General features: G+C 45.4%; 1 protein-coding gene across 4 annotated transcripts in view; it reads left to right on the forward strand.

The window, feature by feature from the left end:
• Window positions 1-27,563, forward strand: part of CRTAC1 (cartilage acidic protein 1) — a 1,057,458-nt gene that overhangs the window by 232,733 nt on the left and 797,162 nt on the right. For all 4 annotated transcript variants that reach the window (XM_063962302.1, XM_063962305.1, XM_063962306.1 and 1 more), the window contains exon 2: window positions 3,017-3,216. In XM_063962302.1, coding sequence (XP_063818372.1) covers window positions 3,026-3,216 — 191 coding nt within the window. In that variant the 5' untranslated portion in view covers window positions 3,017-3,025. The remainder of the gene's footprint in view (window positions 1-3,016; window positions 3,217-27,563) is intronic.

Below are 27,563 nucleotides of genomic sequence, written 5' to 3' on the forward strand. Positions count from 1 at the left end.
CCAGAATGTGGGTGTGTAAAAAAGGGTCCAGTGTCATAATATCTGCAAGTGGTGCACCTGGTGCATTTATAGCACCCTGGTGCCCGCATCATGAAATTATCCCTGCTGGAATTAAGGGGCTAATTCAGACCTGATCGCAGCAGCAAAACGTTTCTCTAATGGGCAAAACCATGTGCAGTGCAGGTGGGGCAGATGCAGGGGCGGATCCAGAAAAAAATTACAGGGGGGGGGGGGGGCACCATAAGTGGTTGTGCTATCAAGGAGGGGTGGAGTGGGCGTGGCCAAGTTTTAGTGGGTGTGACCAATTGTGTGAGGGGGTGTGGTCAAGTGCTCAATGTGCTCAAAGGGTACATGCTAGAATCAAGTGGGCTAAGGGACCTTTTCCGTCAGGGGGAGGAGCCACGACACAAGGGTGAGGAGCTAGGCCAGCGGGATAGTTTCTCTACTATCCACGCCACTAACTATCACCTTTAGTAATCAGGTGGCGAGCGAAGCGAGCCCGCTAAAGTACTTTTCGGGTACCCTGTTCGCCCGTAGCTCCTCCCCCTGGTGACGTGTCTCCTCCCCTAAGTACGTCAGAAGGTTCCTTCTCCAACTCCGATATAGAATCAACCGTGCTCAAAGTGCTCACAGCAGCACCATTCTCCCTCCCCAGGTCACCCCCACTCCCCCCCCCAGCAAAAGACCGCTCACAGCAGGTAGCAGCACCATTCTCTCCCTCCCCAGATCACCCTCCCACCCCCAGCAAAAGACCACTCACAGCAGGCAGCAGAACTATTCCCCCCCCCCCCCGGTCACCCCCACTCCCCCCCCCCCCCCCCAACAAAAGACCGCTCACCAGCAGAATGCAGGGCCAGTCAGGCAGGCGTCATCTTCTTGCTCGGTTGGCGGCTGCTCTCCCGGACCCTTGCGCTGCTGTGCACTGTTCCTGGGTGCTGACCCTCAGCGGCGGCAGGCGGCGGCGGTGCGCTGTCCCTCAGCGGCGGCGGCGGTGCACTGTCCCTCAGCCGCTGCCGCCTGGATCTGTGTTCCTCCTCCTGCTCGACTCCTCTGCAGTCTGCACTGACTGCAGGTCACATTTCTCCAGGGAGCCAATCAGGAGGAGGAACACACAAGCAGAGCTGCAGCAGCAGCAGCAACTGTGACATGGGAGGGGAACATATCGGGTGCCGGGTGCGGGGTGCGTGCAGCGGCGCAGACAGTTAAAAATGATAGGGGGGCACGTGCCTTGGTGCCCCCCCCCTAAATCCGCCACTGGGCAGATGTAACATGTGCAGAGAGAGTGACATTTGGGTGGGTTATATTGTTTCTGTGCCAGGTAAATACTGGCTGCTTTATTTTTACACTGCAATTTAGATTTCAGTTTGAACACACCCCACCCAAGTCTAACTCTCTCTGCACATGTTACATCTGCCCCACCTGCAGTGCACATGGTTATGCCCATTAGAGAAAAAGTTTGCTGCTGCGGTCAGGTCTGAATTAGGCCTCTTCTAAAGCAAAGCAACAAACGAGATTTGTTCAAAGATGGTATGTTTTTGTCAGTTTTAATTATGGGCCATAATGCTTTTGAGTTTTTCGTAATGCTAGGGCTTGCTGTAGCTAATGGACTCACAAAGGGAAATACAGCTTCAACAACTTTTTCCTTAGTTTTTTTAATCACTCCTTCCAATGTATCATTAGTGCTTTATCTCTTGCAACCTCCAAGTCATTGCGTTTACAGCCTCTTTCAAAAAAATCTATTGAATATAATGTTCATTTGATCATGGATTTCCTTATCATTCCTGGTTAATCTTTTAATTCGTAAGTATTGAGAAAAGAGCAAATCTTTTTTCATTGCCTGAGGACGATGGCTACTGACATGTAGCATAGTATTCATAACCACAGGCTTAGAATACACACTTGCATTCAATCCCTGCATTGTTCTTTCTGTACACACATCCAAATAATTAATGGTATCTTCACTGCAAGTGAAAGTGAATTTGATAGTCGCATCCATGGTGTGTGTATATATATATATATATATACAAACGCTCGGCTCCGGCACTCCAGCTACGTTAGCTTGCTAAGGTGCCTTCCTTGTGGGGCAATCCCACGTAGATATGTAGACAGGATAGAGGCGGCACTCAAAGACTTGCACAAATGGTGAAAAAAGCATCCGTGCAGGGATGCTGTTTTAATAAGTGTTACGTTTCGGGGACGTTGAGGAAGGGGATACGTCCCCGAAACGTAACACTTATTAAAACAGCATCCCTGCACGGATGCTTTTTTCACCATTTGTGCAAGTCTTTGAGTGCCGCCTCTATCCTGTCTACATATATATATATATATTTATTTATTATTATTATTTTTTTTTTATTGTATGTAGACGTTAGAGGGGAGATATATTAAGCTTTGGAGGGAGATGAGACGGGAGATAAAGTGGAGAGGTTTCCCGTAGCAACCTATTAGCTTATAGCTATCATTTAGCTAGTACAGTCTATGAAATGATAGAGCGTGATTGGCTGCTATAGCAACTTCTCCACTCTATCTCTCTTCAAGGCTTGATATGGGTTGCAGTAAGGATCCCACCTGTCAGGAGTCAAATTACCGACGCCGGAACCCCAACACTATTCGGAATGCTGACACCGGTATCCCGAATAGGTTAACATCTCGGCATCGGATTCTCGACACACCGAGGGAAGGTTAGGGTTAGGAAGTCGGGCGGGAGGGTTAGGGTGGACGGAGAGAGGGTATAATACCCCGAACTCACCCCTGTCGGCTTCATCTCAATCGGGATCACAGTGTTGGTATTCAGTACGTTCCCAGACGTCGGCTTTCCCTACTGAACCCCTTGATACATTTCCCGCCTATTCACATATCTCTTGCATCTGGTTCAGTAATTAAATCAGTGATACAGCATGTAATATTTCTCTTTATCCATTTTCCTGGTCTTCCTTCTCCATTGTTAGACATGTAATGTGTGAGATGTTAATGAAGCGGACAATAGTCTTGAATATATTACTCATTCTATTTCCAGGTGTCAAAGATGATGCTTCTTGTGGTGCTGCTCTCCATTGTTCTGTGCTGCGGTGGAGCTCAGCGTTCGGAGCCCATGTTCACAGCTGTCACCAACAGTGTTCTACCACCGGATTACGAAAGTAACCCCACGCAACTGAACTACGGGGTGGCCGTCACTGATGTGGACAACGACGGAGACTTTGAAATTGTTGTAGCTGGGTAAGTAATTTATTTAAAACACTTTTATTTATTGCAAAACTTTAGAATTACTTTTATTATACTGAAAAGACATGTTGACATAAATGTATTCTCAGTGGTGTCGGCATAATTCCATGCAGCTTGTTATTGTTGGATTATATTAAAAAATACAGATAATCAGTGCTTCGTGCGGAAAGCAGCAACTCCTTCCAGAGGCAGGATGGAGTCCGAGTCCGGGTCCGCCCGACGTGTGGGATGCCGGAGGAACTTGGATGTATTTATTTAAAGGGGCAATCATTTACAAGCTATGGTTGTGCCTTGTCAATGATTTCCCCTTTAAAAAAACATCCGCGCTCGGCCGGCATCCCGCACGCCGGGCGAAAGTGGACTCCATTACATCCCGCCCCACATCTGAATCGACCCCAGTGTGGATCCATGTTTTATTTCATTTGTTTAGATGCATTTTATAGCAAATTTATCACACTATGGGGGAGATTTATCATAATTCTACAGAAGACATGTGGAGGTGTTGCCTGTAGGAACCAATCAGATTTCAGCTATCATTTTATAGAATGTACTACCTAGAATCTGATTGGTTGCTATGGGCAACACTTCCACTTGAGCCCTTTAGAAGATTTGATATATCTCCCCCTTTGTCTTGGGCTGTAGTACTACAGATGTTTTGATGGCACTGAAAGTCATACATCATCATTACACAGTGCTGTGATAGTGTCACGCTCTCTTTTTGATGCCATTTGTGTCATCAGTTGGGTGTGGCAAGTCACATGGGGATGCAGGTTGCATCACCACCCCGCCCACTTTGCAGCAGGTGAGAGCACTTCTAGGAGCTTAGCCTACTCTACTGGAAGTCCAAAAGGTCTCTCAATAATCTTGGATATTTTATAAGGACAGGGCCTCCAACCAAGACATTAGGCTGGCCTTGATGTCCAAGTGGACTGCTCTGCATGTTCTTCAGTGTGACAAATGGGCACACCACTGGGATGTAGTCTGTTGCCAATTGCGGGGGTCTGGCCACACATCGCTCTGCATGTTCTGACCTGTGACAAATGTCCAAACCACCGGGATGTGGGTTGGTTTCTGCTCCATAATAAACCGGTGCCCCCCAGAATGGCTCATTAATCCGTATCCATTTTTTACCCTGCATAAAGATAGGCAACTTTGATAAGGAAAGCAGTGAGTATATTATTCCAGTATGTTGCCCTCAGTGTAATGCCACCCTCACTATAATGTCTGTTTTGATTGGGCATTATAAACAGAGAGGGATGCACTAATGACCTCCATAATAGTTGGTCAACAAAATTGATGACAAGCGGCTTCATATGTTTTATTACTAAGGGATAAATGTAATATGGGCATGAGTTGCTGGAGGTCCAGCATTTTGTCCGATGATGACCATATTTTTAAAGCGGCAACCACTTACAAGACAAAGCCAACCTGGTTTTGCTTTGTAAACAATTGCCGCTTTAAAAATACGTCCATTCTCGACTGAAATCCAGGACCTCAGGCAACTCGTAATTTATTACATTTACCCCTAAGGATTCTTGTTGAGATAAAACAATATTTTAGTCATTGAAGTTGGATGATCCCCTTAAAAGTAGACACACGATAGAAAAATGAGAATGAACACTTGGTAAGAATTCTTTTTCTTTATGGCGCAAAGTTTGCAAAAATTAGTTTGTAGATTATTTATTATTTCTATTTTTATTATTAGTGTCATGTTTTGACTTTGCGTTCTGAGATATGTTATTAATGATATGTGTCAAAATGTAACTTTAGGTTCTGAGATATATCGCCCATATTTAAGTACATCCAGAACATTATATGTTGCCTTCATTAGAGGTGTTGTGACAAGTGATCTCACACTCAGGCACTAGAATAATTAAAACATACTTATTTATAATCATGTTTTGCTCTGGAATGTAATCTTCATTCCACATTTGTCCCCCTTGCAGCCATAATTAACTTTGCTGTAATAAATGTAATGAGCGTGGGTTATTAATAATTTGTCATGTAGCGTTGACTGCACAAGTGGCAGCAATCTCTGATGAGCATATTATGGGGGGCAGAGATGTGAAAGTGGGATATCATGTACGGTACTATAGAAAATTACAACCCGTATAATATATAATATACCAGGGAGAAAGTGGAGAGAGATAAATTACCAGTCAATCAGCTTCTAATGGTCAAGTTACAGGCTGTGCTTGAAAAATGACAGGAACTGTTTGGTTGGTACTTTATTTCTCTCCAGTTTATCTCTCTCCAAGCTTTGATAAATTTCCCCCTTAGCGTTAGGACATTTTACTTATTGGTGTTAATTATTCTTCCTAAACCCCTGCTTACTATACTGTACATGGCCAATGAATATGAATATATGTTGGACTGCAGAGGGAAGGATTCCAGAATTTAAACGGCTTTTAAGAAGAATTATAGTTATACATAAACTATGTTGCTAATTCCATCATTTAAGAATCATAACTGCAGATACTGACGTTTATCACGTATCATCTCTCAAACTAGTATATAAATCAGGGAAAAAACTCCAACTGGAGTTTCTCGGGTTATTGATCAATCGATTTAAGACAATCAGACCAGTTTGAGGCTGTTCTATTGTGCCTTTTTTGTGTTATTATTTTTTTAATTGTGAATAGTGAATTTTAAATGCTATAATGTTTAAGATGCCTTGAAAATATTTAAAATAAAATATGTGAACCACACTTATGAACTGGTTCCATAGATGAACATGTTTATGGCCTTCGAGCCAAATAACTATGATCTTATTTTGAACCTATCTGAACTTTTAGAGGATCTGTGATGACAACATCTGCTAACTCTCAGGAGATCTATAGTACAACATGAACCTTACACAAATCCAGTGGTGCAAGTAGAAAAATTGCCTTAGCGGTAGGGTTGCCAAAAATGGGTGTGGTCACATGTCACATGGGGTGTGGCCAATGAAAATGGGGGCGAGATACACATATGGGGGGCCAGATATACATATGACACCAATAGTGCAGTGCCAGATACACATATGCCCCCAGTAGTGCCAGATACACATATGCCCCCACAGTGCCAGATACACATATGCCCCCACAGTGCCAGATGCATATATGTCCCCACAGTGCCAGATATGCCCCTGCAGTGCCAGGAACTTACATGCCCCCCACAGTGCCAGGCACACACATGCCCCCCACAGTGCCAGGCACACACATGGCCCCCACAGTGCCAGGTACACATATGCCCCCCCCCCCCCCCTCCTCAGTGCTGCCATCGCTGCTTGCTGCTGTGTGTGTGTCAGGGAGCACATCACACGCCTCTCCTGCCACTCAGTTCTCAGTACAGCGGCGGCATGTATCTCAAACCAGGCGCCGGTTCATGAGCCAATCAAAGCTTGCGGTCCGGCAGCCAATCAGGAGCCATCACTGCCAGTCTGTGAGCTCTGATTGGCTCACGAACCGGCGGCTGGTTTAAGATCCTACACTCCGCCGCCGCTGGACTGAGCAATGAGGGGCAGAAGAGGCACGCGCTGCGCTCTCCTCCCCTGACACACACACAGCGGCTGCAAGTACGGTGGACGGCTGGCGTTACTGCGTATTTGGGTGGGTTATATTGTTTCTGTGCAGAGTAAATACTGGCTGCTTTATTTTTACACTGCAATTTAGATTTCAGATTGAACACACCCCACCCAAATCTAACTCTCTCTGCACATGTTATATCTGCCTCCCCTGCAGTGCACATGGTTTTGCCCAACTGCTAACAAATTTGCTGCTGCGATCAACTCTGAATTACCCCCACAGTGAGATACGAAGGCATCTTGTCGGTGTCAATCAGGCAGAGGCGGTCGCGGGGCGTGTTGACAGCGTTGTGGCAGGGCATGGTCAGGATAACACAGTCATGCCTGGACCGTTTGCAGGGCTGGCCGCGGCTGCCAAAAACATGACGGGTAGCTCTCTGCCTTTGCAGCTAGGCTTTGTAGGCATGGAGCTACATGTCATGTGCGAAAGCATCGCCGCTGTGCGATGCTTTTGCACGTCTGCTGGAGGGAGGGGGGGGGGGGGGTGGAGGGCCTGGCATGCGAGGCAGACTGTGCTAGACGTCCCCTCGCACGTCTACGATCAGGTCTGAATTAGGTCCTTAGATCTCAAGCAAGTGTACTTCCAAGGTGACTGTGGGCATATACTGTTCAGTACATACTGTAAGCTACAGTATTCATTAATCGTGCCTGGAAAACATCTCCCTTAGGTAATTGCCTGGATTACATTGCCCATAAGCCACCGCAGCCACTGTGCTCATCTACACAGGCCATCCTTTGTGTTGGATCTAGAAGGTCTGTGTATAAAGTTGGTCATTCCGACCCGTTCGCATGCAGCGGTTCTTCGCTGCGGTGCGAATGGGTCAGAACTGCGCATGCACGGCGGCCGCAATGCGCACGCACGGTGTTGCGTTGCTGGGCAGCGGACAGAATAAAGAAGAAAGTGATCACTAGCGTGATCGCAAGAACACTGACAGCGGCGAGGCGTTCCGGGGCGTCTACTCAGCGTTTTCCGGGCGTGGAGATCCGAACGCAGGCGTGTCCAGGCGTTTGGAGGGCGGATGGTTGACGTCAATCCCGGGACCTTCAGCACTGGATCTGTCGCACAGGGTAAGTAAGTCTGACCCTGGTCTTATTTTGCAGGAAACTTTGTTAGCATAGCAGGACTGCACAAGTGATCGCAGCCCTGCTATGCTAAAATACACTACCCCCATAGGCGGCGTCAAGTTGATCGCACGAGCAGCAATAAGTTGCTACATGCGATCAACTTGGAATGATGGCCAAAGTCCTTTGTTGACTTCCACAAGGTTCTTCTCTAAAACAATTAGCAGCGCACGGTGAAATGTTTAGCGCAATGTGGAGTTTTTAGCTGTGGTTTGGGATCATCTAACAAGTACCCTTTGAAGATAAAAATAATGGTAATTAAACTCAATTCTGGCCAATAAGAACATGAAAGAATCGGTGATGATTTAGTAGAGGTTTTAGTAAGCATGTGCTAATTAAAATCAGTATTTGATTAGTGTACTTTTCTGTCTTCATCGTTGACCTTTTATATCAAGTGGCTACTTCTGCTAATCCACGTGCTGCCATTGTTCCCTGGCTTTCCACTGGATGGAAAATATCCTTAACCTTTGGATTATGTAAAATATACAATTGGCAGCAATCGCTGCAGCAGCTTGTATTGTTTTGTATGTTTTTGTTAGCTGCGGGCTGTTAATTGTTTCAGTTTTATTTTACATATAATCGTCCTACCTACAGTATTCGTGTCGGTATCTTACATTGATAATACTGCAAACTCCTCTTTTCCAGGTGTGTTTTAAACACCAAATTCATTTCTTTTGCTCACTAACTCTCTTAATGTCAGACAGCGGAAAAGAGAAATTAAATGCAAAAATAGATTACGGGCTCCAGTAACCACTGGACATTGATAGATCAGATATGTAAAATCACATTATTAAAATAAATTCTCACTACTCAATGTCTTATGGAGCTGGAAACTGACAAAAGTACAAAATAAAATCCCTCTATAGTCTGTACAATGACGTTTTCACGGACAAGTGATTGTGCTGTCTGCATTAGTTATTATAGTACATCATGCATGGTGCTAGCTACTGTATGTCTGGCGAAGCATAAGATACATTTGTGTTATATTCTGACATTCGCCATTCAGGTCTGTTATATCTCTCCATCTGTACATGACTGTACTGCTGAAAGAATACCGACTTAATATTCTTTATTATTATTTATTTATTAACATTTTCTTATATAGCGCAGCAAATTCCGTTGCGCTTTACAATTGGAAATAACAATGATACAGGTCGAGTATCCCTTATCCAAAATGCTTGGGACCAGAGGTATTTTGGATATGGGATTTTTCCGTATTTTGGAATAATTGCATACCATAATGAGATATCATGGCGGTGGGACCTAAATCTAAGCACAGAAGGCATTTATGTTACATATACACCTTATACAAACAGCCGGAAGGTAATTTTAGCCAATATTTTTTAATAACTTTGTGCATTAAACAAAGTGTGTGTACATTCACTCAATTCATTTATGTTTCATAGACACCTTATACACACAGCCTGAAGGTCATTTAATACAATATTTTTAATAACTTTGCGTATTAAACAAAGTTTGTGTACATTGAGCCATCAGAAAACAAAGGTTTCACTATCTCACGCTCACTCGAAAAATTCTGTATTTCGGAATATTCCGTATTTTGGAATATTTGGATATGGGATACTCAACCTGTATAACAAACTGGGTGATAACAAACAGTCATAGAGGTAGGAAGTCCCTGCTCGCAAGCTTACAATCTATAGGGAAATAGGCATGGATACACGAGGAAAGGTGCTATCTATTGCATAGTTGTCCACCAGATTGCAAAGGTACTTGGTGGGCTGTATGATAGGGTCATACAGCAATGGTGAACCGGTTTCGAGAGGAAGGGAAAGTGAAGAATGAGAAGACATGTGAGGATATGTGTGGACTGTGCAGAGAGGATGCAATTAGATAGGAAGGTTTATGAAAGTTATTTGGGCGGTTCTGGAATTTGATACGCTTGCCTAAAGAGGTGAGTTTTCAGGGAACGCTTGAAGGTTTGGAGACCAGAGGAGAGACTTATTGTGTGTGGTAGGGCATTCCACAGAGTGGGTGCAGCACGATGAAAGTCCTGCAATCGTGAGTTGGAGCGAGTAATGAGTGTGGATGAGAGACACAGGTCTTGTGAAGAGCGAAGAGGTCGGGTTGGGAGATATTTTGAGATAAGCGAAGTGATGTATGTTGGTGTAATTTGGTTAATGACCTTGTGTGTGAATAAAAGTATTTTATATTGAATGCGGTAGAATACAGGTAACCAATGGAGGGACTGACAGAGTGGATCTGCAGACGATGAATGTCTAGCGAGGAAGATTAGCCTCGCCGCTGCATTCAGAATGGATTGTAGTGGTGAGAGTCTATGTTTGGGAAGACCGGTCAGGAGACTATTACAATAATCAGTGTGGGAGATAATGAGAGCGTGGATTAGAGTTTTAGCAGTGTCTTGTGTAAGGTATGGTCGTATTTTGGATATGTTTTTTAGATGCATGTAACATGATCTTGAGACAGATTGAATGTGGGAAACAAAGGACAGATCAGAGTCAAGGATGACACCTAGGCAGCGAGCTTGTGGGGTAGGGTAGTCGAGTTTTCAACAGTGATAGAGATATCAGGTTGGTACAGACTATTGGCTGGTGGAAATATAATTAACTCTGTCTTTGAAATATTAAGTTTGAGGTGCCTTTTATTCTATTCACTATTCCCTACAATAAAATATTTTATTTCAGGTCTTGAGATACCCTTATGGTCCCATCTGTTTGAACATTTGGGGGGACGCACTATAGAGAATGTCAGCAACAGTAATAATTTGCTAGCAGGTATTTATATAGTGCACATATATTCCGCAATAATTTAGATAGAATATTTAGTTATTCACATCCAGTGCCGGAGCAGAGTTCCGTGCTGCCATGTGCTGACCCCACCTGCAGAAATATGTGATGTCATGCTGAGGGGGTGGGGCCACTGGCACCAAAAGTATAGCACTGCCCAGAGAGGCCTTAGTACTCCTCAGGTGGTTCATTGCATCAGGCCTTGTGCCCTGGGCGACATGACCACTTGCACACCCCTGTTCATATGAATCTCTGCTGCAGTGGAGCTTACAATCTATATTGCTACCAAATGTAGGGATTCGTTTTTGTCTGTAGCCAAGTAGCTTAAAAAATGTTTTAGATTGTGGGATCAAACCGGAGTACCCAGAAGAAATCCGTGCAAACATGAGGAGAATATACTAAACTTCACACATGTAAGGACTTGGGGGGAATCAAACCCAAGACCTCAGTGATGTGACGCCGCATTGCTAACCATTTCACCACCATGCAAGTCTTGCAATGCTTACATAGAATATATGCATTTCAATTCAAGAGAAACATTAATCTATACATCATTTATTATCAAGACTGCTCTGGAATGAATAAAACCCACTGACATTTTTGGAATCACCGGATGTGTACAGTATGCAAATTATAAAAAATAAGTAAATAATAATAATACATACTTCAAGATGCATGTTTTTAAAATAAGCAGGCCGGTTTTACAACCTGGAATTCAAATACAATTGTGCAATTTATCAAGCGCACAGAAAATGGGAAGAAAAGCCACACGTGTTTTAGAGTGGTTCTCACAATGGGGCAATTCAATTCAGCGCAATAGGAATTGCACCGGAAAGGCTGCACTGTTAAGCCCCACTAGTGCTGCAATGCTGTTTTCTGCCTTAGCGTTTGCACAATTACTGTAGCATCGTGGCCGACACATAAGTCAGAGAATGCTGGTTACCGCGACTAAACACCCGGTTTAAGGCACGGTAAGTAGCATTTCCCGGGGAGATGTATTAAGTCTAGAGAAGTGATAAAGTGGAAGGTGATAACGCACCAGCCAATCAGCTCCTAACTGTCATTTTTCAAACCCAGGCTAAAAAATAACAGGAGCTGATTGGCTGGTGCGTTATCACCTTCTACTTTATCACTTCTCCAGGCTTAATACATCTGCCCCTAAGTGTAGGGTGCAATGAGGACAATTGAATAGCTGCGGGACCTCTTTCCCGGTGCTAATCATATTGCGCTAAATTGAATAGCCCTTTTTAAGTGAAATTCCTTCAATCTCATGCATTCTGTGAGTGTCTATAAACAGTTCCTGATATAAGGCTGGATGTAATAGGGTGTGATTTTTTTTAGGTGTCTAAAAAATCGCACCAATTCGCACGTTTGTAATTTGCGGATTTTTTTTACTACAAAATCGCAAATATAATAAGGTGCAAATTTTAAGGTTAAAACAGAATTCGCATGAGTGACCTCAAGAGTGACCTCAATTAACCTCGCAGTTAGCCGCAGACCGCGATTTTCCTACCATTGACTATAATGGAGGACCGCGATCCTCCATTATAGTCAGTGCGCTCCACCTGATTGACAGGCCAGGGGCGTACAGCCAATCAGGAGAGCACTATGACGTGGCGCTCCCTGATTGGCTGCCGGGCCCTCTAGTGACAGGAGTCATGGGGGGTCCCGGCATTTTGGGAAAAGGGTTCCATGTGTAAACATGGAACCCCTTTAGTTCATTTGACCGGGTTTTTCGTTGTTTATTTTTTTAACCCCTGGGATTGTTTGTAAGTATATATATATATATATATATATATATTTTACAGGTACACGATTGGATTCTACTCAAGAAGGGGGCGTGAATGGCGGGATGGGATGTAGGTAAGTATGTATGTATGTATGAATGTGTAAGTGTGCATGTACTGTATGTGTATTACAGTTGTACTTTCACGGTGTGTCTTGTGTTTTTATTTGGGTATTTCTTTTGTTGTGGAACTACAGGTACCAGCGGCCGGGCCCATTATTTCCCTGCATGCTGGTACTTGTGGTTCTCCAAGTACCAGCAAGCAGGGGTGGCTTGCTGGGACTTGTAGTTCCACGACAAAAGACAATGGCCCTCATTCCGAGTTGTTCGCTCGCTAGCTGCTTTTAGCAGCATTGCACACGCTAAGCCGCTGCCCTCTGGGAGTGTATCTTAGCTTAGCAGAATTGCGAACGAAAGCTTAGTGTGTCTTGTGTTTTTATTTGGGTATTTCTTTTGTTGTGGAACTACAGGTACCAGCGGGCCCATTATTTCCCTGCATGCTGGTACTTGTGGTTCTCCAAGTACCAGCAAGCAGGGGTGGCTTGCTGGGACTTGTAGTTCCACAACAAAAGACAATGGCCCTCATTCCGAGTTGTTCGCTCGCTAGCTGCTTTTAGCAGCATTGCACACGCTAAGCCGCTGCCCTCTGGGAGTGTATCTTAGCTTAGCAGAATTGCGAACGAAAGCTTAGCAGAATTGCGAATAGAAATTTCTTAGCAGTTTCTGAGTAGCTCGAGACTTACTCAGCCATTGCGATCAGTTCAGTCAGTTTAGTTCCTGGTTTGACGTCACAAACACACCCAGTGTTCGCCCAGACACTCCCCCGTTTCTTCAGACACTCCCGCGTTTTTCCCAGAAACGCCAGCGTTTTTTCGCACACGCCCAGAAAACGGCAAGTTTCCGCCCAGAAACACCCACTTCCTGTCAATCACAGTACGATCACCAGAACGAAGAAAAAACCTTGTTATGCCGTGAGTAAAATACCTAACTTTTGTGTAAAATAACTAAGTGCATGCACTCTGCGAACCTTGCGCATGCGCAGTAAGCGACTAATCGCAATATAGCGAAAATCGGCAACGAGCGAACAACTCGGAATGACCCCCAATATTCTTTATTTTTACACACTTGTAAAGGCTATCAGCCCCCCATCCACCGCCCAGGGATGGGGGGGGGGGGGCAGCCTTGGGCTTCACCACTGGCCCTTGGGTGCTTGGAGGGGGGAACCCCTTGATTTAAGGGGTCCCCACTCCCTCAGGGAACCCCGGCCAGGGGTGACTAGTTGGGGGGTTTGTGATGCTTTGGCCGCAGGGACCTATATAAAAGAGTCCCCTGGCTGCGGCATCACCTCCTGGGCTAGAGGAGCCCGGTGCTGGTTTTAAAAATACGGGTGACCCCAATGTTTTTTGTCCCCCGTATTTTTGGAACCAGGACCGGTCCAAGAGCCCAGTGCGGGTTACTTAAATACAGTGATCCCCAGTCAATTTTTTCCCCATATTTGTGGAACCAGGACCGGCTCAGAGAGCCCGAGACTGATTATGCTTTTGGGGGGGACCTGCACATCATTTTTATTTTTTAACACTTTTTTTTCTGTTCCATACAGAAGCATGCACGAATCTCACTGATCTGTGCATGCTTCAACACAAATCGCCAGTCTAAACCTGGTCTATTATTCGGGCGATTTTTGGTAAGGTTTTGTGTGCAAGTGAAAAAATAGCATCCTATTACATTTGCGATTTTAATTGTTTTCAGTGGGAAAACATCTGGATGCGATTTTTCTCTTGAGATTTTTGATATGTGTTCAAAAAGAAATCGCAGGCTATTACATTTGCGATTTTCTGAATTTGCGGTAAAAATCACACGTTTTACGAAATCGCACCCTATTACATTTAGCCTATAGAGTTGGTACCACAAAAGTGACCTAAATACAGTATAGCAGTAAAAGTACAGTAATCCCAATACCAAACATCTTAAATTATCAATAAATAAGACAAAATCAGATGCGTTGCAGGGGCACATTGTTAAGTCGTGTGCACATTGCTGGTCATTCCGAGATGATCGTAGCTGTGCTAAATCTAGCACAGCTACGATCATTCACACTGACATGCGGGGGGACGCCCAGCACAGGGCTATCCCGCCCCCATGTCAGTGCCGCCCCCCCCCCCCCCCCCTGCACAAGTGCAAAGGCATCGCACAGCGGCGATGCCTTTGCACTCCAAGAGTAGCTCCCGACCAGTGCAGCTTTAGCGTGCAGGCTGGGAGCTACTCATCGCTCCCCGCCCCCGCTGCGTGTGACGTCACGCAGCCGCTGCCCCCCCCCCCCCCCGTTCGGTCCGGCCACGCCTGTGATGGCCGTACCGTGCCCACGAAACGGCGGCCAAACGCTGCCATTCCACCCCCCCTGCCCAGCGACCGCCTCTGCCTGTCAATCAGGCAGGGGCCTTCGGCTGTCTAGCATGCGCCGGCGCACTGCGGCGCATGCGCAGTTCTGACCCGATCGCACCACTGCGATAAACTGCAGCGTGCGATCGGGTCAGAATGACCCCCATTGCCCAAGTATAAAAAGCTGCACATTCTTACATCCCCATCTGGAGACTGAATTATTCTGAAATTAACAAATGTTCTCAAAGAAAGTTGCCTAAAATACAGCAGTAGTATCTCAAACATATGAAGATAGCTGAGAAGCTAAAGGTTGTCAATAAATATGAATATGATGAGATAAATTATATATAATAAGATAATGATCATTACAGGAATGATTGGGCAGGGGGACACTCGTTAGTCTCCTGGCTTTTCGGTAATTATTTCCAGCTACTTGTATACAGTAGTCATGGTCCAAATGTCATCACTACCATCTCTTCCTACCAGGATGTAATCAGGGGTTACGGTCGTTAAGTCGACACAACTTAGGTTGACACTCATTAGGTCGACCACTGAAGGTCGACAATGCCATTAGGTCGACATGCATTATGTCGACATGGCCGTTATGTCGATGTGTACTAGGTCGACAGGTCTAAAGGTCGACATGAGTTTTTCACAATTTTTTTTTCATTTTTGGGATTTTTTCATACTTAACGATCTACATGGACTACGATTGGAACGGTAACCTGTGCCGAACGAAGCGAGGCACCTTGCCCCCAAGCATGGTGAGCGAAGCGAGCCATGCGAGGGGACATGGTGCACTAATTGGGGTTCCCGGTTACTTTACGGAGAAAACGACACCAAAAACAGTCAAAAGCCTCATGTCGACCTTTTGACCTGTCAACCTAGTACATGTCGACTTAATGTATGTTGACCTAACGGCAATGTCGACCTTCAGTGGTCGACCTAATGAGTGTCGACCTAAGTTGGGTCGACCCAATGACCCATACCCGTAATCAGAATGTTGACATTTAACATATGGACAATGAATGTCGATAGAATGTCAGCACATGAAATTAGGGTAAAGCTTAGAGTTAGACTGCAGTTATCGGTAGGTTGCAATTAGGGTTAAAGGTTATGTTGCAATTAGTGTTGGGCTGCAGTTAGATTTAGAGGCAGGCTGCAATTAGGGTCAGAGGCTATACTGCAATAAGGGGTAGGGTTAGTTAGGCTGCTATTTAGGGTTTGGGTTAGGCTGCAATTAGGGGTAGGGTGCAATTAGGGTTAGGGGTTAGGTTACAATTAGAGTTAGGGGTTAGGCTGCAATTAGGGTTAAGGTCAGTTAAGCTGCTATTTATGATTAGGGTTAGGCTGCAATTAGGGTTAGGGGTAGGTTGGAATTAGGGTTAAGGGTTAGGCTACAATTCGAATTAGGAGTAGGCTGCAATTAGGGTTAGGATTAGGCTAAAATAGCAGTGTAAACATTCTGTCGATGTTCACAACATGTTGACATCCTAAATTTTAACATCCAAATCATGTCAACATTATAGTTCCGACATAATGAATGTAGACGTGTCATGCCACATCCCTACCCACCGACTTACTGAATTGAAGCGAAATTGCAAACAAGTACATTATTATGTTGAACAGCCTAGATAGCTGAGATGGAGCTTCAGACAAAGAATATTGTTCAGCATTCTCAGTAGAAAAGCACGGAACAAAAATAGAAACAGGTTGTTACAATATAAAAAGAACATGAAAGATTGGCTGCAGATAAGAGAGAGTTCTGTTTTTGCCCACGGATTTCCAGCATATAATATTGGAATGATGGTGTGCATATTTGCAATGCATTTGCATAGTTAGTCTAGCATTGCTCCAGGGAAGGGCCGGTTTTTAATTCCACACTTAAAGGCTTTCTTTCCATGTAAACACTGTAACACTTGTAATAAAACATTAATTCGAAAACAAAAAAAGGTCTCATTCCTGTGTAAATAACACTGAGTATGAAATTAAATATTTTATGATATGGATTTCCTACAATGTAATTTATTGGTTACAATGTCCTTGAAACAAACAATATGTAATAAAACCCATTAGGAAGTTAGAAGTTCACATCTCAGAACATTGCAGCAGTATTATAATAGTATTCTAGAGACAGAAATGATTAGGATAGAGAATTAGAAGCATTTACTGTAAGGTTAAAGCTAGATCCAAGTGGGCTAAGGGACCTTTTCCATCAGGGGGAGGAGTCACGACATAAGGGGGAGGAGCTAGGCCAGCGGGATAGTTCCTATACCATCCACGCCACCAACTATTACCTTTAGTAATCAGGTGGCGAGCGAAGCGAGCCCGCGAGGGTACTTTTCGGGTACCCTGTTCGGCCGTAGCTCCTCCCCCTGGTGACGTATCTCCTCCCCTAGGTACGTCAGAAGGTCCCTTCTCCCACTCCGATATAGAATCAACCTTTACTGTAACTCGGAGACAAACTGTGGGTCACGCTCCATTCAGAAAATAAAACAATTAAAAAGACTTTGGGGGACAATTACCAAAGTTTGGAAAAAGATAAAGTAGAGAGTGATAAAGTACCAGCCAATCAGCTCCCAACTGTCATGTTACAGGCTGTGTTTGAAAAACGGCAGTTAGAAGTTCTGTGTCTGGGCATTCGGAGCCCTCTAAAGGTGGGTACACACTGATAGATATATCTGCAGATCAATTGTCGGGGACTGACGTCATGAACTGGGTGGGCGTGTACACACGCCAACCCAGTTCAGCTGTCAATCACCGCCGGCCGCAGCATGTGTACGGGCAGCCGGCTGGTCGCCCGTACACACACAGCGATGAGCCAATATATCGGTAGATATATTGGCCGTCGGCTGTGCTGCGGGGCCGACGCGATATGTCTGTGAAGGACGGAGTTCACAGACATATCTCCCGTACATACTGGCCGACGGACAGCGATATATCGGGCGTTCAATAGAACTTGCAGATATATTGGCCAGTGTGTACCCACCTTAAGTGTGGAACTCAATACGCTACATTATGATATACAGTACATAAAGAAGGGTAAAAAAGAATAAAGATGTTTAGAAATCAGGCATTACACCATAGCTGTACCGCACATGTACTTTTATGCTTAAATATTACATTTTTATTGGCATTGTACATATTATACAGTATATTGCATGTTACGGTTGATTTTTATTTTTCACATACTTGGCTAATTAAGAGTTGCACAAATGAGATGAGATAGCACTTCTCTTTATTACTCATTTCTTAATGAAAAAACTAAATGAACCTTAAACACATAGAGGGCCATTACTGCTTATGACCATGGGCTGTAGCTAAGAGTCAGTTTCATCCCCTGGATGCCACGTCAAAACCGCTCTGCCCCAACCAAACCCACAAACTAGTCGGCTGTGGTTAACGCAGCTGAGGTGGCCAGTTGGATTTGTTTCCTAGCTTTTAGGTGCTCATTACAGTTTTCCTGCAGTTCTTCATTCACCTTTTGGAGAAGTATGGATATTATGAATTTACTGTTATAACAGCAGATGTCTTACCAGAGTACTGTACCCCTGCTTTGCCCTTTTTACCTCAGACAAATGGACTCTGCATAGCTCTATTATAGGAATTGGTAATCATTAAAAATGGTTTGCAATTACCTAGAAATATCCTATATAATAAAAGGCTAACGCTGCTCCTCACCTCTATGGGGGGAATTTAAGTGTATTGTGCACCAGCAGACACTAGATGGCGCCCAACAGAACATTTCAAGTGTTGCTACGTTCGGGCGAGCACAGCTGCTGGCGCTGACATTACTGTTATGTTGTTCTGTCGACTGGTACTGGTAACTAGTATAATAATAATTCTGTCAGAATCTCACTTTCCCAAATGTAAAAATCTGAGGCCAGTGGCGTTACTAGGGGGATGCGGGCTGCACTGGGTGAGTCCATCTGAGGGGGTGTCACCCCATCGGATTGTGTCACCGAGTAGCCGGGGGACCAGGAGGAAGCTGGGGGCTGCCTTAGCGTTGGGCAACGAGGACAGTCACGCCCTCAAAGCATCACACCAGGCTGTGCCCCCTTTCTCCCTCACATAAGATGGGAGCAGCAGCCGGTTGTCGGCCAAGGAACTCGAGGCCCCTGGCTTTCTCCAATTCAGCAGAAGTCACGGACAGCCGTGGGAAGTGCCCGACAGCACAGAGGGACTGGCGGAGAAGGAGACTGCAGACAAACACAAAAACGTCACACCAGGGGGCGTGGCTTCACAGGAACCGCGCCGGGTGTCACCACACCTAGTGACGGCACTGCAATTAGCCCCTCCCATCGTTTGCTTAAAGACCTAACCACTCACATCCACATTCTCATGACAAAACACCCCTTCTAAGTCTGAGCCGGGGTATATTTATTACAATATCCTGCAAGCCCCTGAACATGAATAATCCTTATCACCGCATATTGAGGCAATAAGCATTATTTTTACACTCAGATGTATTTAACTGATTTGCCGGGACACGGGTTCCAGTTAGAGCCTTTCCTGGTGATCAGTAAGAAGTAAAGTGGTCACACATGCAATCTCTTTACTTCCGGCTGCAGACATTGGGCGGCTACTGGTGACAAGAATTGGCTTATATATGGAAAATTGGGGTGCAAGAGAAAATGTGACCACAAACAATATAAACAAACAATAGGCTAAGATTAATAATAACATTTTGTGGTCACATTTGTCTTGCACCCCATTTCCCCATAACAGTTCTTGTCAGCTAATTCCTCAGGTGTGCATTAAATTATATGCCTGGGGCAGGTTCTGTCTCTTTAAGTCTGCGAGATAACAGACCTCAGCCCATGATAGAAGCATAGTTTGTGTACAATATCTGTGTGATACCTTGTGGCAGATGATGCAGAACAATTATTGTGTCTTTGTGAGTCAGTGTAGGGACTGGTGAAGGGAAGACTGTGACGCAGGTGGCCTTTTTGATAGATCATTGCAACATTTAGCTGCACAATGGAGGAAAAGAGAATAAAAGGTGGGGTGAATCTATTAGATCATACGGACTAGTTGGAAAGGCGTAGTAATCACTTCATTGATGTGGCATTTGTGGGAAAGCTTAGTGAGGAAGCCTTACTAGAAATAGATGATCACACATAAAGCTCTGATAAGAGATTTCCCCAGTGCTAAGGGGGGACTCACTGGATGTCAGCAAGACAATTGAACATCTATATAAGGATCAGATTAGTCAGGGGCGTTGGGGAATCAGTGCGCTTCTGATAGTTGTTGTGCCTAAGAGACACTTTGTTTATTAGAAACAGTATAAACAATCAAACATCCAGATTTTAATTATGTGCTGCCTTAATCATTAGTGTGCTGCAACTAATTAACTTTAATGGGAGATGTGCATATAACTAAGGAGAACTAGCTGATGCCAGTTGCATCTGTGTCTCATAGATAGATGCATTTATTACAATCAATTACAACGCTGCAATAAGACAAATTGCACCGTGCGCATGGTTTGAGAGGGAACAGATTTCTAGATAATGAGTATATGGGAGAATTGTGAGACTTTAATGTATCTAGATAATCTACTGGGAAACCAGCCTTCTTCATCCTGTACCTCTAAGGGTATATAATAATATTATCACCACACGTGCGCACGTTTATTTTTATCTAGCAAGTTAGTATTAACTGCCTTAATATAAAGCAATGTCTAGTGACTCCTAAAAACCTAAAGCTATTATACAGTATGCCAGTCAGCACTAGATCGCAACAATCATTTTATTGATTTAGGGGTTTTTTACCTTCATATTGCTCTATTACTATATTATACTGGTTTTTCAATGACACCTCGCAGTAATAATCTTTGATCATTTTAAAAAGGATTCAGCTAAAGGTTATGGACGTCATTCTGCGTCAGACGCAACTGTGGCAGCCACTATATATTTCAATAAACAAAATATCAGCACTATAATATGATAACCAGTTTGGGTGTGGTATAGAGCATCTGCAATATCTAGGTCGACACTGACAAAAACTCGACATGGACAAAAGGTCGACCTATGAAAGGTCGACACAGGAAAAGGTTGACAGGTACAAAAGGTCAGCACAAGAAATGGTCGACACAAAATGTCGACACATCATTTTCACAGTCAGAGCACAGGGGACCTCAACTAGTGTGCTGCATCCCTTTGCGTGGCCCACTGCACTCGGCACCGGTTACTATTCCCAATCGTAGTCCATGTGGATGGTAAAGTATGTAAAAGGTTTTTTTTTAAATGCTGAAAAAGTAAAAAAGTTGTGGCAACGTATGTCGACCATTGCAATGTCGACCTTTTCCAGTGTCAGCCTTTTATAGGTTGACCATTTGTGCATGTTGACCTTTTATCAGTGTCGACCTAATGCATGTCGACCACACGGGGTCGACCTATTGACTGTTGGACAATTGTCTGTCTATACATTGGAACCCAACCACCTCTCTCTCTCTCTCTCTCTCTCTCTCTCTCTCTCTCTCTCTCTTTCTCTCTCTCTCTCTCTCTCTCTATATATATATATATATATATATAGCAGAAGACATTACCTGGTGGTTATTGTGCAATACAGAGCCCATGGCCTGATGGTAAGCATACAGTGCAGAGCCTATACTCAGACTCCTTCTCTGGTGCTCTGTATACAGAGTAGAGATTGTTCTAGAACACAGGTTCTCAAACTCGGTCCTCAGGACCCCACACAGTGCATGTTTTGCAGGTCTCCTCACAGAATCACAAGTGAAATACTTAGCTCCACCTGTGGACCTTTTAAAATGTGTCAGTGAGTAATTAATACACCTGTGCACTTGCTGGGTTACCTGCAAAACATGCACTGTGTGGGGTCCTGAGGACCGAGTTTGAGAACCCCTGTTCTAGAAGTTACAAACTGAGCAACCTCCTGTGAATATATTTACTAAAATTTGATTTTGGGGAGGAGTTTATGAATCTTCTAAATCGATTGAAAACGATTCCTTATGGTGTTTCTAAACTTTCTGAAATTTGCCTTATTTACTAAAAATCAATTTTTTCATTCGATTTTAAAATCAAATTCGATGTGGATTCATGTTTGCTAGGGATTTAGAATTGAATGTATGAAATTCCTTCCTAAATCGAACCTCAAATCCCCATTGAAATACCCAGCAAAATCAAATGTAAAATTGAATAGAACACGCTCATTGCTTCCTATTGGTCCACATGTATCACATGCACACAAATTAAAGGGAAACTCTCTGTTTAAAATGTTTTAAACATGAGAACAAAATGTATGTTTCTCTGACGTCCTAGTGGAGAAACCTAGTGGACCATGGGGAATAGCGGCTCCGCAGGAGACTGGGCACAAAAGTAAAGCTTTAGGACTACCTGGTGTGCACTGGCTCCTCCCCCTATGACCCTCCTCCAAGCCTCAGTTAGATTTTTGTGCCCGACCGAGAAGGGTGCACACTAGGGGCTCTCCTGAGCTCTTAGTGAAAGTTTAGTTTTAGGTTTTTTATTTTCAGTGAGACCTGCTGGCAACAGGCTCACTGCATCGAGGGACTAAGGGGAGAAGAAGCGAACTCACCTGCGTGCAGAGTGGATTGGGCTTCTTAGGCTACTGGACACCATTAGCTCCAGAGGGACCGAACACAGGCCCAGCCTCGGAGTCCGGTCCCAGAGCCGCGCCGCCGGCCCCCTTACAGAGCCAGAAGCAAGAAGAGGTCCGTAAAATCGGCGGCAGAAGACATCCTGTCTTCACCAAGGTAGCGCACAGCACTGCAGCTGTGCGCCATTGCTTCTCAGCACACTTCACACTCCGGTCACTGAGGGTGCAGGGCGCTAGGGGGGGGCGCCCTGAGCAGCAATAAAAACACCTTGGCTGGCGAAAATACATCACATATAGCCCCCAGGGCTATATGGATGAATTTTAACCCCTGCCAGATTCCACAGAAAAGCGGGAGAAAAGGCAGCCGAGAAGGGGGCAGAGCCTATCTCCTCAGCACACAGGCGCCATTTTCCTTCACAGCTCCGCTGAAAGGACGTCTCCCTGACTCTCCCCTGCAGTCCTGCACTACAGAAACAGGGTAAAAAAGAGAGGGGGGCACTAATTGGCGTAATAATTACAAATAGCAGCTATAAGGGGGAAAAACACTTGTTTAAGGTTATCCCTGTATATATATAGCGCTCTGGTGTGTGCTGGCATACTCTCCCTCTGTCTCCCCAAAGGGCTAGTGGGGTCCTGTCCTCTGTCAGAGCATTCCCTGTGTGTGTGCTGTGTGTCGGTACGTTGTGTCGACATGTATGAGGAGGAAAATGATGTGAAGGCGGGGCAATTGCCTATAATAGAGATGTCACCCCCTAGGGAGTCGACACCTGAGTGGATGATCTTATGGAAGGAATTACGTGACAGTGTCAGCTCTTTGCAAAAAACAGTTGATGACATAAGACAGCCGGCTACTCAGCTTGTGCCTGTCCAGGCGTCTCAAAAGCCATCAGGGGCTCTAAAACGCCCGTTACCTCAGATGGTAGATACAGACGTCGACACGGATTCTGACTCCAGTGTCGACGGGGAAGAGACAAACGTGACTTCCAGTAGGGCCACACGTTACATGATTGAGGCAATGAAAAATGTTTTACATATTTCTGATAATACTAATACCACTAAAAAGGGTATTATGTTCGGTGAGAAAAAACTACCTGTAGTTTTTCCTGAATCTGAGGAATTAAATGAGGTGTGTGATGAAGCGTGGGTTTCCCCCGATAAAAAACTGATAATTCCTAAAAAATTATTGGCATTATATCCTTTCCCGCCAGAGATTAGGGCGCGTTGGGAAACACCCCCTAGGGTGGATAAAGCACTCACACGCTTATCAAAACAGGTGGCTCTACCCTCTCCTGAGACGGCCGCCCTTAAGGATCCTGCTGATAGAAAGCAGGAGGGTATCCTAAAATGTATATACTACACACATACTGGTGTTATACTGCGACCAGCAATCGCCTCAGCCTGGATGTGCAGTGCTGGTTTGGCTTGGTCGGATTCCCTGACTGAAAATATTGATACCCTAGACAGGGACAGTATATTACTGACTATAGAGCATTTAAAAGATGCATTTCTATATATGCGTGATGCACAGCGGGATATTTGCCGACTGGCATCAAGAGTAAGTGCGCTGTCCATTTCTGCCAGAAGAGGGTTATGGACGCGACAGTGGTCAGGTGATGCGGATTCCAAACGGCATATGGAAGTATTGCCTTATAAAGGGGAGGAGTTATTTGGGGTAGGTCTGTCAGATCTGGTGGCCACGGCAACAGCTGGGAAATCCACATTTTTACCCCAGGTCGCCTCTCAACATAAGAAGACGCCGTATTATCAGGCGCAGTCCTTTCGTCCCCATAAGGGCAAGCGAGCGAAAGGCTCCTCATTTCTGCCCCGGGGCAGAGGAAGGGGAAAAAGGCTGCAACAGACAGCAAATCCCCAAGAACAGAAGCCCTCTCCCGCTTCTGCCAAGTCCTCAGCATGACGCTGGGGCTTTACAAGCGGACTTAGGCACGGTGGGGGCACATCTCAAGAATTTCAGCGCGCAGTGGGCTCACTCGCAGGTAGACCCCTGGGTCCTTCAGGTGGTATCTCAGGGGTACAAATTGGAATTCGAGACACCTCCCCCTCGCCGGTTCCTAAAGTCTGCTTTACGGACGTCTCCCTCCGACAGGGAGGCGGTATTGGAGGCCATTCACAAGCTGTATTCTCAGCAGGTGATAATCAAGGTACCCCTCCTGCAACAGGGCAAGGGGTATTATTCAACGCTGTTTGTGGTACCGAAGCCGGACGGCTCGGTGAGACCTATTTTAAATCTGAAATCTTTGAACACTTACATACAAAGGTTCAAGTTCAAGATGGAGTCACTCAGAGCAGTGATCGCGAACCTGGAAGAAGGGGACTATATGGTGTCTCTGGACATCAAGGATGCTTACCTCCATGTCCCAATTTACCCTTCTCACCAAGGGTACCTCAGGTTTGTGGTACAGAACTGTCACTATCAGTTTCAGACGCTGCCGTTTGGATTGTCCACGGCACCCCGGGTCTTTACCAAGGTAATGGCCGAAATGATGATACTTCTTCGAAGAGAAGGCGTCTTAATTATCCCTTACTTGGACGATCTCCTGATAAGGGCAAGATCCAAGGAACGGTTAGTAGTCGGAGTAGCACTATCTCAAGTAGTGTTACGACAGCACGGGTGGATTCTAAATATCCCAAAATCACAGCTGATTCCGACGTCACGTCTGCTGTTCCTAGGGATGATTCTGGACACAGTCCAGAAAAAGGTGTTTCTTCCGGAAGAAAAAGCCAGGGAGTTATCCGAGTTAGTCAGAAACCTCCTGAAACCAGACCGGGTCTCAGTGCATCAATGCACAAGGGTCCTGGGAAAAATGGTGGCTTCCTACGAAGCGATTCCATTCGGCAGATTCCACGCAATGAACATTTCAGTGGGATCTGCTGGACAAATGGTCCGGATCGCATCTTCACATGCATCAGCGGATAACCCTGTCCCCAAGGACAAGAGTGTCTCTCCTGTGGTGGTTGCAGAGTGCTCATCTTCTAGAGGGCCGCAGATTCGGCATTCAGGACTGGATCCTGGTGACCACGGATGCCAGCCTGAGAGGCTGGGGAGCAGTCACACAGGGAAGAAATTTCCAGGGCTTGTGGTCAAGCCTGGAAACGTCACTTCACATAAATATCCTGGAACTAGGGGCCATTTACAATGCTCTAAGCCAAGCAAGACCTCTGCTTCAGGGTCAGCCGGTGTTGATCCAGCCGGACAACATCACGGCAGTCGCCCACGTAAACAGACAGGGCGGCACGAGAAGCAGGAGGGCAATGGCAGAAGCTGCAAGGATTCTTCGCTGGGCGGAAAATCATGTGATAGCACTGTCAGCAGTGTTCATTCCGGGAGTGGACAACTGGGAAGCAGACTTCCTCAGCAGACACGACCTCCACCCGGGAGAGTGGGGACTTCATCCAGAAGTCTTCCACATGATTGTAAACCGTTGGGAAAAACCAAAGGTGGACATGATGGCGTCCCGCCTCAACAAAAAACTAGACAGGTATTGCGCCAGGTCAAGGGACCCTCAGGCAATAGCTGTGGACGCTCTGGTAACACCGTGGGTGTACCAGTCAGTGTATGTGTTCCCTCCTCTGCCTCTCATACCCAAGGTACTGAGAATCATAAGAAGGAGAGGAGTAAGGACTATACTCGTGGCTCCGGATTGGCCAAGAAGGACTTGGTACCCGGAACTTCAAGAGATGCTCACAGAGGAACCGTGGCCTCTACCTCTAAGAAGGGATCTGCTCCAGCAGGGACCCTGTCTGTTCCAAGACTTACCGCGGCTGCGTTTGACGGCATGGCGGTTGAACACCGGATCCTGAAGGAAAAAGGCATTCCGGATGAAGTCATCCCTACCCTGATCAAAGCCAGGAAGGATGTAACCGCACAACATTATCACCGTATTTGGCGTAAATATGTTGCGTGGTGCGAGGCCAGGAAGGCCCCTACAGAGGAATTTAAACTGGGTCGTTTCCTGCATTTCCTGCAAACAGGACTGTCTATGGGCCTAAAATTAGGGTCCATTAAGGTTCAAATTTCGGCCCTGTCAATTTTCTTCCAGAAAGAACTGGCTTCAGTTCCTGAAGTTCAGACGTTTGTCAAGGGGGTACTGCATATACAACCTCCTTTTGTGCCTCCAGTGGCACCTTGGGATCTCAATGTAGTTTTGTGGTTCCTAAAATCACATTGGTTTGAACCACTCACCACTGTGGACTTAAAATATCTCACATGGAAAGTGGTAATGCTGTTGGCCCTGGCTTCAGCCAGGCGTGTCTCAGAATTGGCGGCTTTATCCTATAAAAGCCCTTACCTAATTTTTCATTCGGACAGGGCAGAATTGAGGACTCGTCCTCAATTTCTCCCTAAGGTGGTTTCAGCGTTTCACCTGAACCAGCCTATTGTGGTACCTGCGGCTACTAGGGACTTGGAGGACTCCAAGTTGCTGGACGTAGTCAGGGCCCTGAAAATATATGTTTCCAGGACGGCTGGAGTCAGGAAATCTGACTCGCTGTTTATCCTGTATGCACCCAACAAGCTGGGTGCTCCTGCTTCTAAGCAGACTATTGCTCGCTGGATTTGTAGTACAATTCAGCTTGCACATTCTGTGGCAGGCCTGCCACAGCCAAAATCTGTGAAAGCCCATTCCACAAGGAAGGTGGGCTCATCTTGGGCGGCTGCCCGAGGGGTCTCGGCGTTACAACTTTGCCGAGCAGCTACTTGGTCAGGGGCAAACACGTTTGCTAAATTCTACAAATTTGATACCCTGGCTGAGGAGGACCTGGAGTTCTCTCATTCGGTGCTGCAGAGTCATCCGCACTCTCCCGCCCGTTTGGGAGCTTTGGTATAATCCCCATGGTCCTTACGGAGTTCCCAGCATCCACTAGGACGTCAGAGAAAATAAGAATTTACTTACCGATAATTCTATTTCTCATAGTCCGTAGTGGATGCTGGGCGCCCATCCCAAGTGCGGATTGTCTGCAATACTTGTACATAGTTATTGTTACAAAAATCGGGTTATTATTGTTGTGAGCCATCTTTCCAGAGGCTCCTCTGTTATCATGCTGTTAACTGGGTTCAGATCACAGGTTATACGGTGTGATTGGTGTGGCTGGTATGAGTCTTACCCGGGATTCAAAATCCTTCCTTATT

Source organism: Pseudophryne corroboree, chromosome 3 (genome assembly GCF_028390025.1).
Source record: "Pseudophryne corroboree isolate aPseCor3 chromosome 3, aPseCor3.hap2, whole genome shotgun sequence".
Classification (NCBI taxonomy): domain Eukaryota; kingdom Metazoa; phylum Chordata; class Amphibia; order Anura; family Myobatrachidae; genus Pseudophryne; species Pseudophryne corroboree.